The 12,123-nt window shown below is 58.4% G+C and overlaps 2 protein-coding genes across 7 annotated transcripts in view; both read left to right on the top strand.

The window, feature by feature from the left end:
- TBRG4 (transforming growth factor beta regulator 4) overlaps window positions 1-1,509 on the top strand; it is a 10,137-nt gene extending 8,628 nt beyond the window's left edge. For 4 of the 6 annotated variants that reach the window (XM_027124050.1, XM_027124051.1, XM_027124049.1 and 1 more), the window contains exons 9-11: window positions 223-334; window positions 448-562; window positions 1,216-1,509. In XM_027124050.1, the coding sequence (XP_026979851.1) occupies window positions 223-334; window positions 448-562; window positions 1,216-1,317 (329 nt within the window). In that variant the 3' untranslated portion in view covers window positions 1,318-1,509. Of the gene's footprint in view, window positions 1-128; window positions 563-1,215 lie in introns of those variants that run through there. The other 2 variants (XM_027124052.1, XM_027124053.1) reach the window with 2 other exon arrangements.
- A 5,258-nt stretch (window positions 1,510-6,767) lies between these two features.
- The window catches only part of NACAD (NAC alpha domain containing), a 9,811-nt gene continuing 4,455 nt past the window's right edge, over window positions 6,768-12,123 (top strand). The window contains 2 exon segments of the mRNA XM_027124167.1: window positions 6,768-8,099; window positions 10,242-12,118. Coding sequence (XP_026979968.1) covers window positions 8,033-8,099; window positions 10,242-12,118 — 1,944 coding nt within the window. The 5' untranslated portion in view covers window positions 6,768-8,032.

The raw sequence follows: 12,123 nt of genomic DNA, 5'->3' as shown, positions 1-12,123 counted from the left end.
AAAAAAAAAAAAAAAAAAAAAAAAAAAAAAAAAAAAAAAAAATCTGCCTTCCCCCCTCCACCCCCCCCCTCCCCCTCCCCACAGTCCCATCTGGGGACTGTTCTAAACCTGCCCCCTCTGCTCTCCAGGGTCTCTGTTCATCCATCGTAGGGGCGGGGCTGTCAGCCCAGTTGGACGCCAGGGGACAGTCCCCAACACGTTTTCATTCCGTGCTCTCCCTAGATGCTGAGGTGCTGCTGGACACCGACAGCCAGCTCCTGCCCCTGAGGGCCTTTGTGGCCCCTCATCTCGCCCTGCCCTCTGGCAGCCAGCCACTACCCCCGGGGGCCAAGAGGTGAGCGACCACACAAGCCTCGGGGGCCACGTGCACTTGGCTCCTCAGCATTCGCTCTTCCCTCCAGGGGCCTAGGAGAGCTGTCAGCACCCACAGCGCCCCTCTTCCTGCAGGCTGGCCTTCCTGCGCTGGGAGTTCCCCAACTTCAACAGCAGGAGCAAAGACTTACTGGGGCGCTTCGTGCTGGCCCGGCGCCACCTGCTGGCCGCTGGCTTCCTGCTGGTCGATGTGAGTATCTGTTGGGTGGGTGGTGACTGCACAGGGAGAAGCCTCCAGCCCAGTCGGGTTATGGGAGGAGCCAGTGCTCACACGGACCCCAGCTCTTGAGGTCAGCCATGTTGGGATTCCCCCTTCACATGAGAAAAGGGAAGCTTGAAAGGGTGTTGTATCTTTCTCAATGTCACACAGCTTTTAAGTATCTGATGCCATAGGCACTGTTACCATCTCCACAGCCAGGGCCTCTTAGTCTTAGACGGGTAAGAGCAGCCAGGTGCCCAGGTCCAAGTGCCGACGTGTGCCTCAGCCAGGGTTCTGCTGTGCTCCGGCCCTGGGGCCTGGCTCCAGCTTTTCACTGCAGAGACTTGTGCCACGGGAGCAGGCTGTCCTGTCAGGGGCCGGAGATTCACATGAGTGACTCTCCTGTTGAGTTTTTTGTTTTGCTTTCGGTACAACTTTTAAAATCTAGAGGCTGCTCTTGGTCCTGTGTAGCCGTGGGCCCCTGCAGCTCTGAGCACTGACCAAGTCAGGGTCTCTTCCCCACCCATGCTGCGGCAGCTCCGTGGGCTTCTTCCTTCGGGATTTGGAGGCCAGGGGTGTGGTGTGCAGGGCAGCAGGCGGGACAGGGGTCCCTGCCTGCCCTGACTTGTCTCCTGCCTCCCCAGGTCCCATACTACGAGTGGCTGGAACTTAAGTCTGAATGGCAGAAGAGCGCCTACCTCAAGGACAAGATGCGCAAAGCAGTGGCAGAGGAGCTGGCCAAGTAACCTGTCCGGTAGCAAGGACTGTGTGACCAGGGGGCCGGACTCCCCTGGAGGCCTAGCCACGAGCACTGGTGGGCCAGAGGTGGCACGCTCGAGGACAAACCTCAGTGCAGGACCTTGGCCGGAAGTGGGCTGGTGGCCAGCATCTCTGAGTGGCAGGTCGTTCTTTCATGGGTAATAAATCTTTAATCAGCTGCCTGTCTGTACCAGCTTCTCTGCCACCCACGGAGGACCCTTCTTGTGTACATTCGTGCACGGCTGGCCTGTTGCTCAGGGCTGGAAGTCAGCCCCAGCACAGGCTGAGTCCTGCAGTGCTGAACCTCAGCGCACGAGGACCTTCCCGGCGGGGGGGCAATGGGGTTTTCAGTGCATGGCTTGGGGTTCTAATCATGGCGTGGTTACTGATGACAGTCGTCCTGGGAGTTCCCCTCCCATCCGATGGTCTTGGGAGAGTGGGGGACCCTGACGGCCTACACTGCCACGTGGCATAAGGCCAGTCACTCAGGAGGCACTGGCTCTGAGTAGAAGACAGGCGTGCACTTGACTGACACTGGGGCCGGAAGAGACCCCTTGCTATCCTTACACCCAGACCAGAGTGCCGTGGTGTCATGCTGCCACTGTGGGAACTGTCTGCCTGCGTAGCCCGGGCCCCTTCACCACACCAGCAGCAGCGCCACCAGATGCTGGAAAGAAATAGGCATTCTCCGGATTCCTTGGTGGTCTAGTGGTTAGGACTCCACATTTCCACAGCTGGGGGCCAGGGTTCAATCCCTCGTTGGGTAACTAAGATCCCACAAGCCACGCAGCATGGCCAAAAAAAAAGAAATGGGCTTTCTTGCAGTCCCTCACAGGAGACTTTGCTGGAGACAGGGCAGTGTCATGTGCCCCCCAGCAGTACAGAGTGGAGAGAGGCTGGTGTGAGTGGGGCTGAGCAGAGGAGAAGGGCCATCTCGCCCCTGTGGGCCCCCATCCCAGCTGTTCCCCGCTCCCTCCAAAGCGGTCCCTCAGAGAGAGGCACACAGGCATTGGGGTAGTGGGGGAACCATCAGGCACCAGCTCACAGGACGTGGGTCCTTGTCACTTGCACAGGCAGGCGGGGGTTCTTCACCCAGAGACAAGGGCAGCCAAGATGGCTTTCTGAAGCTGCTGAGTCCAAGCCCAGGCAAGATGAGGGAGCAGGGAGCACTGTACAGTGAAGGGCGAGTGTGGACAAGGGCGCGGGGCTGGGCCAGCGGGGACGCCTCTGGGGGCTCCCAGCGAAGAAAGAGCTCGTCCTGTTCACCAGGATCTCTGGCTTCTATCTGAGGTACTTTAACAGCTTCTCTGCAGTTGTAAGGAACTACACAGTGGTCTCTGGTGCCCCTACCAGTTTCCCCAAAGGTGACATCTTGTAGAGCTCTGGCACATGTCACACCAGGACACTGACGGGAATAAGGGTCCACATGCAGGACGCGTGCATCACCACCAGGACACCGTGTGTTGTCCTTTATGCTCGTACCTCCACCTTGTTCTCAGCTAACCCGCAGCTGCCAACCTGTCCTCCATGTGTTTTGTCACTTGGAGAATGTTCTATAGAGGAATCATACAGTATACAACCTTTAGATACTGGGTTTCTTCACGGGCACCATTCTGTGGCGTTTCATCCAGTAGGTCCTTCCTCGTTACTGCTGTTAGACTGATTCAGCGCTGTGTGTGGGTGTTTGTGTAAACCTAAGCTTTCATTTCGCTGGGATGAGTGCCCAGGAATACAGCTGCTGGGTCGTATGGGATTTCTATGCTGCTTAAGAAGCTTCCACAGTGTGTGCGGGGGGTGCTGTACCATGATACAGTCCCACCAGCAGTGTGAGGACCTCCACATCCCTGGGAGCCTTTGGTGTTCGCAGGGGTTCCTGCAGCAACTCTGGAGGGTATGGAGTGATACCTTTTCACTTGCATTTGCCTAATGGCTAGGGATGCTGAACACTTACCTGATGTTTTATTCTAGTCATCTTGGTGGGTATGAAGCGCTATCCCATTGTGGTTTTGATTTTCATTTCCATGATGACTAATGATATCTTTTCATGTGCTTATGGCCTATTTACATATAATTTTTGGAGAAATACCTATTCAGATCCTTCGTCCAGTTTTTAATTAGGTTGTCTTATTGGGTTGTAAGAGTTCTTTATACGTTCTAGAAAGAAGTCCCTTATCAGATAAATGACTTGCAAATATTTTCTCCCATTCTGTGGTCTATATTTTCACTTTCTTGATGGTGGCCTTTGAAACACAAAAGTTCTCAATTTTGGTGAAACAGAGTCTCTCTCCCACAAGTGGGGACTAAACAGAAGGGAGCCCCACCTCTTGGCCACACTTGCCTGGGGTTCAGCTCCAGCAGCGGCTATCTGGGGGCAGGATAAGAAGTGCCAAAGCCCTCATCCCCCCAGGGTAGGGGCAGGGGGTGAGGGGCCCTGTGTTCTTGGCCGCACCACTCTGTACACGGTGGATTCTCAAATACTCTAGACTGCTTTCTTCGTAAATTTGCATATATTTTATTTTATTTGGCTGTGCCACGTGGCATGCGCGATCTTAGTCCCCCAGCGGGGGGAAACCCACTCCCCCTGCAGTGGAAGTACAAAGTCTTAACCACTGGACTGCCAGGGAATTCCCAGCATAGATCTTGAATAAGCTATTGCTTCACCTATTTGCCCTTCAGACCCTTTCCAGGAGCTTTAAATGTTTGCCTGTTTTATAATTTTCACCAGCTTTCACTGGGGAGCTGGTCAGTGGAGCTCCTCATGCTTTCATTCTGAGGTCCATCTGCTTTTTACTTATTTTTCTTGCCTTACTGCAGGGGTTAGAACTTCCAGCACTGTTTGAAAAAAGGGGGGGGAGGGGAGCTTCTGTTGAGAACAGGCATCCCTGCCTTGTTCCCAATCTTAGAAGGCATTCAGTCTTTCACCACCAAGGGTGATGTTAGCTGTAAGGCTTTTGTATATGACTTTTATCAAGTTTATTTTAACTTGCTGAGAAGTTTTTTTTTTTAATCTGAATGGCTGATGGGCTATGTCAAATGCTTTTTCTGTATCAATTGATATATAATTTTTCTTCTTTAGTCTGTTGGTGTAGAGGGTTACATTGACCTTCAAGTGTTGAACCACACTTGCATAGCTGGAATAAATTCTACTTGGTCATGATGTGCAATTCTTTATATACATTGTTGGATTTGATTTGCTTATATTTTAGACTTTTTGTGCCTATGTTCCTGGAAGATATTGGTCTGCAGTTTTTGTTTGTTTGTTTTGGGTACTATCTTTGCATGGTCTGGGTACCAGGGTATTTCTTGTCTCCTAAAATGAGTTAGGAAGTGTTTCCTCCTATTTTGTGGAAGTGATTGTCTAAAATTGATGTTAATTCTACTTTAAGTACTTGGTAGAACTCCAGTGAAACTATCTGGGCCTGAAGACTTCTTTGGGGAAGCTTTTTTTAAGTTACAAATTCAATTTCTTTCATGGTTTTAGGACTATTCATATTATCTATTTCATCTAGTTTGAATTTTTGGTAGATTTCAATTTTCAAGTAATTGTCCGTTTCTTCAAAGTTGGTGAATTTATGAGCATTGCTGGTAGCATTCCCTTAGTATCCTTGAAATGCCCTCAGACTCTGTAGCCCTGTTATTAGTCAGCATTCTCCAGAGAAACAGGGCTAGCAGAATATGTGAGAGAGAAAAATGTAAGTGGAGATTTATTACAGGAATTGGCTCTGCAGTTATGACGGCCGAGAAGTCCCATGATTTGCATTTCTCAAGCTGGAGAACCAGGAAAACCATAGTCATTGGTATAAATCCAGTCCAAGTGCAAAAGCCTGAGAATGGGGAGGGGTGTGGGGTGGCGTGTCACTGGTATCAGCCCTGGAGTCCAATGTCCGAGGGTAGGAGAAGGACGTCCCAGCTCAAGGAGAGTGAATCCACCATTCCTTCATCTTTTTGTTTCTCTCTGACCCCACCCCAGCGGATGGGCTGATGCCCACCCACATTGGTGAGGGAGGATCTCTACTCAGTCTACTGAATTAGATGCTAATCTCCAGAGATGCCCTCACATACACACCCAGAAATAGCATTTAACGGGCTAACTGGGCATCCCTAAGCCCAGTCAAGTTAACACATAAAATTAACCATTATAGCCCCCATTGCATACTGGTCATTTGTGTCTTCTCTATTTTTGTCCATCTTGCAAGTTTATCAATTTTCCAAAGAACTATTCTTTTTTGTTTCATTGATTTCCTCTGTTGTTTTCCTGTTTTCAGTTTCATTGATTTCTGCTCTTTCCTTCTTTCTGCTTGTTTTGGTTTATTTTGCCCTTCTTTTCCTAGTTTCCTGAGGTAGAAACTTAGATGATTGATTTGAGACCTTTCCCCTTTTCTGATGTGCTGTAAATATCCCTCTTAGCACTGTTACGTGCAGACCACATAATCTGATTTTGTATTTTTATCTTCATTCAGTTCAGTTCTGTGTTTCTTAAAAATTTTCTTCTTCTAGATGTGATTTTCCTGGTTGTTGGGTTCTTCCCTGATTTCCACGGTATGATGGGTGTTTTTTTTTTTTTAATTGTATCCCAGACAGGCTATTATGTTCAAATTTTTAATTTTAGCAGGCAGTCATCCTGTTTGGGTTCAAGATGCAGGTCCTGGGCTGCTTTCACGGCCTGTGGACCTAAGGACAGTATAACATTCAGGGCCTTTCTTGCACTGTGTTGGTCTCATGCCGCTGGGCCCTGCTGGTGCTCTCGAATGGGTGGGAGGCACTTCCTAGGCTGGACCATCCTGTGCCTTGGGTCGGGAAGGGGGTGTTTTCCTGGGGGAGGAAGCCCTGCTTGCTGGGCTGAAAGCCTGCCGTGGTGGGGTTTCCCTTGCCAGTGCCCCCATCCGCCAGAGCTTCTGGTGGGGGGGGGGGCAGGAGCCTGAGTGAGGCAGGGCACGGTGTGGGGAGGAATGTGCTTCCCTTGACCCCATATCAGGAGACTTCCCTTGATCTTCGTACCAGTTCTGCCAGACTCCCTAGAACTGTGACAGACTCCCATCCACTGGCCCTCCTCCTGGTAGCAGCTGTGTGTGGGGAGGAGGGGTGGGTGAGGAAATGCCGGGCTTGGGTCCTCTTCTGTTGGGCGGGCTGCTCTGCTGCTCCTCCAGTCCTGGGGTCCCTCACCAGCTCACCTTCCTCCTTTCATCTTTGAGAGTTCAGTTTTGGTGGTCTCTCATTTCCTGCATTTTTCTTGGCTTAGTCAGGAGGAGCAGGGAGACAAGCTCACGCCACAGGGGCTGGCAGAGAAGTGAGACTTAGGAAGGACTCCGCTGAGGCGATGAGAAAGGGGCCTTAGGAGGACGCAACTTTCCCCGCCCCCCCCCCCCCGCCTGTGCCGCGGCTTGTGGGATCTTAGTTCCCCTACCAGGGCTTGAACCCGGGACCCAGCAGTGAAAGCGCCGAGTCCTAACCACTGGACAGCCAGGGAGTTCCCTGAAGGAGCAACTTAGAAACTCTTGGATGTTTCCAAGACCCAAGAGGGTGAAGATGGGTGTGGAGGAAAGGGAGGAAGAGGAGTCCCCCACCAGTGGGATAGACGGACAGATTTCCAGCGACAGAGAGGGATGCAAGATGCAGGGCTTAGATTGGGACATGATGTGTCTGGTGCCTGGTGCACCGGGGAGATGCCCAGCAGGCAGCCCCTGGCTCCGTGGGCTCTGGGGTAGAGCCAACAGAAGATTGAGGATGGAGGAGACTCCCTCCGCAACAATGGCCGCTCTGATTGCCTGCCCCCGCCCTCGTCTATCTCTGGGGTGGTGACAATGTTCGTCTGTCTCCCGGAGCCTGGCACAGGGCGGATGCTCGGCGAATCTGAGTGCAGGCCGGCCTGCGTGGAAGCAAGGGCGCATCTCCGGAAAGCTCGGGGAGGGTTTGCGTCCTCGGGGGTGTGGCAGGGGCGGTTGCTGAGAATGGAGGAAGGCGTGTTTCTCCATCTTATTTCCATTGCCCGAGAGCTGAAGGGTGGGACAGCGCTGAGCCGCGGGGAGCCCCGGGGACCAGTCAGCCCGGAGCTCCGCTAGGCCTACCTTCCCTGCTGCGCTCCCGCCAGCCAGCTCTGGTTGCCATGGAGCCGGGAGGCGGTTGCCACGGAGACCGACGTGCGAGGACCAGCCAATCAGTGAGGAGCTGCGGCGCCAGCTCTCCTCTTGGATGGAGGCGTTGGGTTAGGCTGGGGAGCACTGCCCGGGTAGCTGGGGGCCGGGAGTTCGAGCAAGGGTACTACGCCGCCGCCTCCCCCAAAGCTCTCGGCCCCCCAGAACCTCCAACACCCCCCCGGCCCCGCACCCCGAATTCTGGAGACCCTCTGACCCTTCCCGACCCGGCTAAGGGCTGACGCCTCCGACTGGCCCTGAACCCCGCTCCCGTTAGTGGGGGCGGAGGGGTGATGCTGCGGGAAAGGCGGGGCCGCGGACCGCGGGTGGAGAGTGCAGCCGGGGTGGGGTATGGGGAGGGAAGGAGGCTGTCCCACCCCCTCCGCTCCCGGCGCACCGCAGTGCCTGGCGCGCCCGCGCACGCTCACTCAGAGCGCTGGGCGGGCGGGGCGGCGCTGACGTCATCCACTGACCCCCTTCACCCCCCGGCCGAGGGGCGGTGGCCGCGCAGGCTCCGCGGGACGGACTCACGGACAGACAGGGGACGGAGGGACGGGCGTACGGCCAGGCCATGCCGGGGGAAGCTGCCCGCGCCGAGCTGCTGCTGCCGGAGGCGGGCGGAACAGGGCCCCGCACAGGTGAGGCCGCGGGGCTCTCCCGCCTGCGTGTGTCTCCGCCAACCCCTCCCGTCGTCCCCGTCCCCTCTCCACCCCTCTCTCTCCGTCCCTGTCCCCATACCATCTCCGTCCCCGTTTCCTCCCCGCTCCCCGCCCTCTCTCCGTCCCTCTCTCTCTCCATCCCCGCTCCGTCCCCTTCCTTGGTCCCCTGCCCCTCCGGGCACCGGAATCCTAGCCCAGCTCTGGCCCCCACTCAGGACTGCAGGGAAGGGCGGGGTGGAGCAGGGATGTCCTCCGGGAGCCAGAAGCGAGTTGAAGGCCTTCGAGCGTCCAGGGCTCCGCGTGCTCCCCGCCAGGGTCCCCTGCCGCACCCCATTGTCTGGGGGAGCAAGGGGCCTCGCGGCCCCTGCAGCTCTGGACTGGAGGCTGCGGGTTGTCAACTGCACCCCGGCCACTGGGGATGCACCGGGCACCCGCCCCTCCAGATGCTTGAGAGCCGCCTCAGGGCTGGCGACTGGTGCTGGCTCAGGAGGAAGGAACAGGGCTGGAGCTGGAGCCTGGGGAAGCTGGAGGTGCCGGCTGAGGTCTGGAACGTGGGAGGCCCTGGGGGAGCATGGCCTGGGGAGCAGTAGCCCTGGAGTGCAGGCCCGAATCCTTGCAGAGACTCAGTCAGCAAGTATGGGAGGGAATCTGCCTGGGCCTGGGAAAACCAGCCAGGGATGGCCACCGGGCAGGAGGTCAGCCATGTGAGGCTCCGGGAGGGCCAAGGGCACCTGACTGTGGGTGAGAAGTCCCCTGGGGATGAGACCAGGGCTGGGTCCAGGGGCCTGGCCTCCCTCTGGGTCCAGCGGGGCTGGCTCTGCTTGGCTCTGCTTGGACTGTTTGGCGACCTTGAATGAGGCGCAAAAGCCTTTGACCTTTGGCTTCCCTTCCTCTGCCCCCTTGGCCCAGCTTCACCCTCTGGCTGCCTTGGGGCCCTGGAGTCTAGTGTGGTGCACAGGGGTACCACGCCAGGCTCAGTGCCAAGAGCCTGATCTCCAGCACCCAGCCCTGCCTGCCACACCCACCTCCTGGGGTTAGGTATTCATCACACTCCAATGGACCCAAAGGACCCCCTTCTCAGGACCCCCTGGCCACGCCAGCACCCCAAGCAGTGTGGCCCAAGGGCCCGGGTTCTGCCACTGCTGCAGCCAATGGGCAGCCTGGGGAGGGGGCTGCCCCTGCGTAAGCTCCCCTCTAATCCTGGCAGACACTCTCCCCTTTGCATACTGGAAGCTGAGGCACAGGAGATGTTGTACTTGTGGGAGGTCTTGGGTGAGCACGGTAGAACAGGAACCCTCCAGAGAATGTGGCCGGGGCTGGGTAGCCCCTGTCCACTGCCGTGGGACGCCCCACAGATGTCCCTGGCAGAGGGAGCCAGGCCTGCCAGCCCTGCGGGGTGGCTGCCACCGTGGAGACTCAGCTGGACGCTCTCTCAGGCCCCCACAGCTGCACACAGGGCAGGGCAGGGCCACCTCTGCTTCCCCGGAGGGCCAGCACCACTGCCAGCACGGCCTCTGGCTGAGCTGGGACGTCCTGCCTGAGGACCACACGCCGTGGCCCCTGCCTCCCCTCGTGCACGTGGCAGCTCTGGGAACAGGGGTGGGATGGAGCCCAGGGAGACCCCGACAGCTTGGCCTCGGGTGCGGGCAGCGAGGAAAGGGGAGAGATGAGGCAGAGAAGCAAGAGCCCCACTTCACAGCAGGCGTGAGATCTGGAATGTTCCAGAGCTGAGTGGAGTGCAGGCCTCCTACTCCCTGGGGGCCCACTGACCTGGGGGGTCATAAGCAGGCGTCTCCTGGCAAGCCCAGCCGAGGCACCGCAGATTACGGGCAAGGAGTCAGCAGGCTAGTGTCTGAGGCGACGGGAGCTGGTCTTATCTTTACTGAGCACCTCGGAGAAGAGCCAGACCTCAAGCTGCTCACCGTGGTCAGAACTCTTGGAAATCCTCCCCCAGGCACAGCAATCGCCTTTCCCTCTCGTGACCTCTCTTTTCAGCGGACACCCACCCCCGCGGGCCCCCAGCCCTGTGCTCAACTCCCGTCTGAGGGAGGGACGGCTGCAGCCTGGGAGCTGCTTCTCAGGGAAGATGCCTGCCCTTCTCACGCCCTTCTCTCTCCACAGATCTGTCCTGCGATGCGGCTGCGGCTACCACCCCGAGGGGGGACCAGCTGGAGCACTGTGTCCTGACCCCTAAGCCCAGTGCCCTAGCGCTCACGTTCCTGCCCAGCAAGCCGGGTGCCCGGCCCCCGCCTGACGGAGCCAGCTGGGATGCAGGGCCGGGACGCGCCCCCGCGGCCTGGGCAGTCCAGGCAGAGGGCGACCCCAGCCCAGGGCCCCCCGAGGTTCGGCCTGCTGAAAGTCCTCTCCCAGCCTCCCTGGAGCCCCGGATTGTGATGGGCGAGGAGACGTGCCGGGCATCCCCTCTGCCCAGGGCAACCCTGCCAGAGCTCAGGGACTGGGAGGGTGGGCACGCCAGCCTGAACCCACCCCCCGAGTTGTGTTCTCAGGGTGACCCTCCTGTGCCTTTCCCTGCCCCCGACTCCGATTCCTACTTCACCCCTCCCTCCACCCCGACCGAGACAGCCTCCACCCTGCTCCCTGGCCCCGGGCCCCACAGGGAGGCCCAGGATGCCCAGGCTGAGCTGGGGAACTCGCCGCCAGCCTCGCCCTCGGGCTCCTACATCACGGCGGACGGGGACAGCTGGGCCTCGTCTCCATCCTGCTCCATGAGCCTGCAGGCCCCGGCTGAAGGGCTGGATGTGCCCTCAGGCTGGGGCTTCTCCCCACCTGGGTCTGTGGCCGATGAGAGGGAGCTGCCCCCTGCCGGGACCCCGGACACCTCGTCCCCAGAGTCCAGCCTCTCGGCAGACAGCAGCTCTTCCTGGGGCCAGGAGGGCCACTTCTTCGAGCTGGACTTCCTGGCCAACGACCCGATGATCCCTGCTTCCCTCCTGCCCTTCCAGGGCAGCCTAATCTTCCAGGTGGAGGCTGTCGAGGTGACCCCGCTGCCCCCCGAGGAAGAACAGGAGGAGCAGGCGGAGGAGGGCGAGGAGGAAGCCCCCAGCCCCAGCAGGGACCTGGCCGGGCAGGGCGAGGACGACAGCACGTTCGCGTCCTCGCTGCAGTCGCTGTCCGACCTGTCCATCACTGAGGGCATGGACGAGGCCTTCGCCTTCCGAGATGACACCTCAGCCGCCTCCTCTGACCCCGACTCGGCCTCCTACGCGGGGGGTGACGATGAGAGACTGTACAGCGGGGAGCCCCACGCACAGCCCACCACCCTGCTCCAGGACAGCCCTGGTGAGGCCGCCTCCTGGGGCCCCGAGCCCACTCTTGGGGTGTCCGAGGGAGAGGTTGGCCGGGCTGCCAAGAGCCAGGAACCCATCTCCGATATAACGGGGGTGGGCCCCGCTCCAGGCCAGGTGTCCGCTGCTGCTATGGCCCCTCACGTCCCACAGAAAGCCCCAGGCCTCACTGCGGTGACCCCTCGGGCCTGGGCAGCAGAGGCAGGCTCCACCACGGGACCAGCACCTGTTGCCACAATCACACCTCAGTCCCTGGAGGAGGGAGACGGCACTGCCTTAGGCTTAGAGCCCCCCACTTCGAAGGGAGAGGCGGGCCTCGACTCTCTGCAGAACCTGAAGGAAGAAACAGGCCAGGGGTTTGCCGCTGCAGGCAGCCCTGAGCCCCAGCCAGGAGAAGTGGAACCGGCAGTATTCCTGCCCCTGCAGGATGCAGGCCTCCCCACTGGCCAGGGATCTGCCCCCGAGGCCAGCCCTGAGCCCCAGCCGGAAGAAGTGGACCTGACGGCATCCTTGCCCCTGCAGGATGCAGGCCTCCCCTATGGCCAGGGATCTGAGGCCCAGGCCAGACCTGAGCCCCAGCCAGAAGTGGACCTGACAGCATCCTTGCCACTGCAGGATGCAGGCCTCTCCTCTGGCCAAGGATCTGCCCCCGAGGCCAGCCCTGAGCCCCAGCCGGAAGAACTGGACCTGACGGCATC

The sequence above is a fragment of the Aethalodelphis obliquidens genome, unplaced genomic scaffold (assembly GCF_003676395.1).
Source record: "Aethalodelphis obliquidens isolate GAN/ISIS:26980383/991018 unplaced genomic scaffold, ASM367639v1 scaffold27, whole genome shotgun sequence".
NCBI classification, from domain to species: domain Eukaryota; kingdom Metazoa; phylum Chordata; class Mammalia; order Artiodactyla; family Delphinidae; genus Aethalodelphis; species Aethalodelphis obliquidens.
The sequence above is the reverse complement of the archived record's forward strand: the minus strand, read 5'-3'. Positions and strand labels throughout refer to the sequence as shown.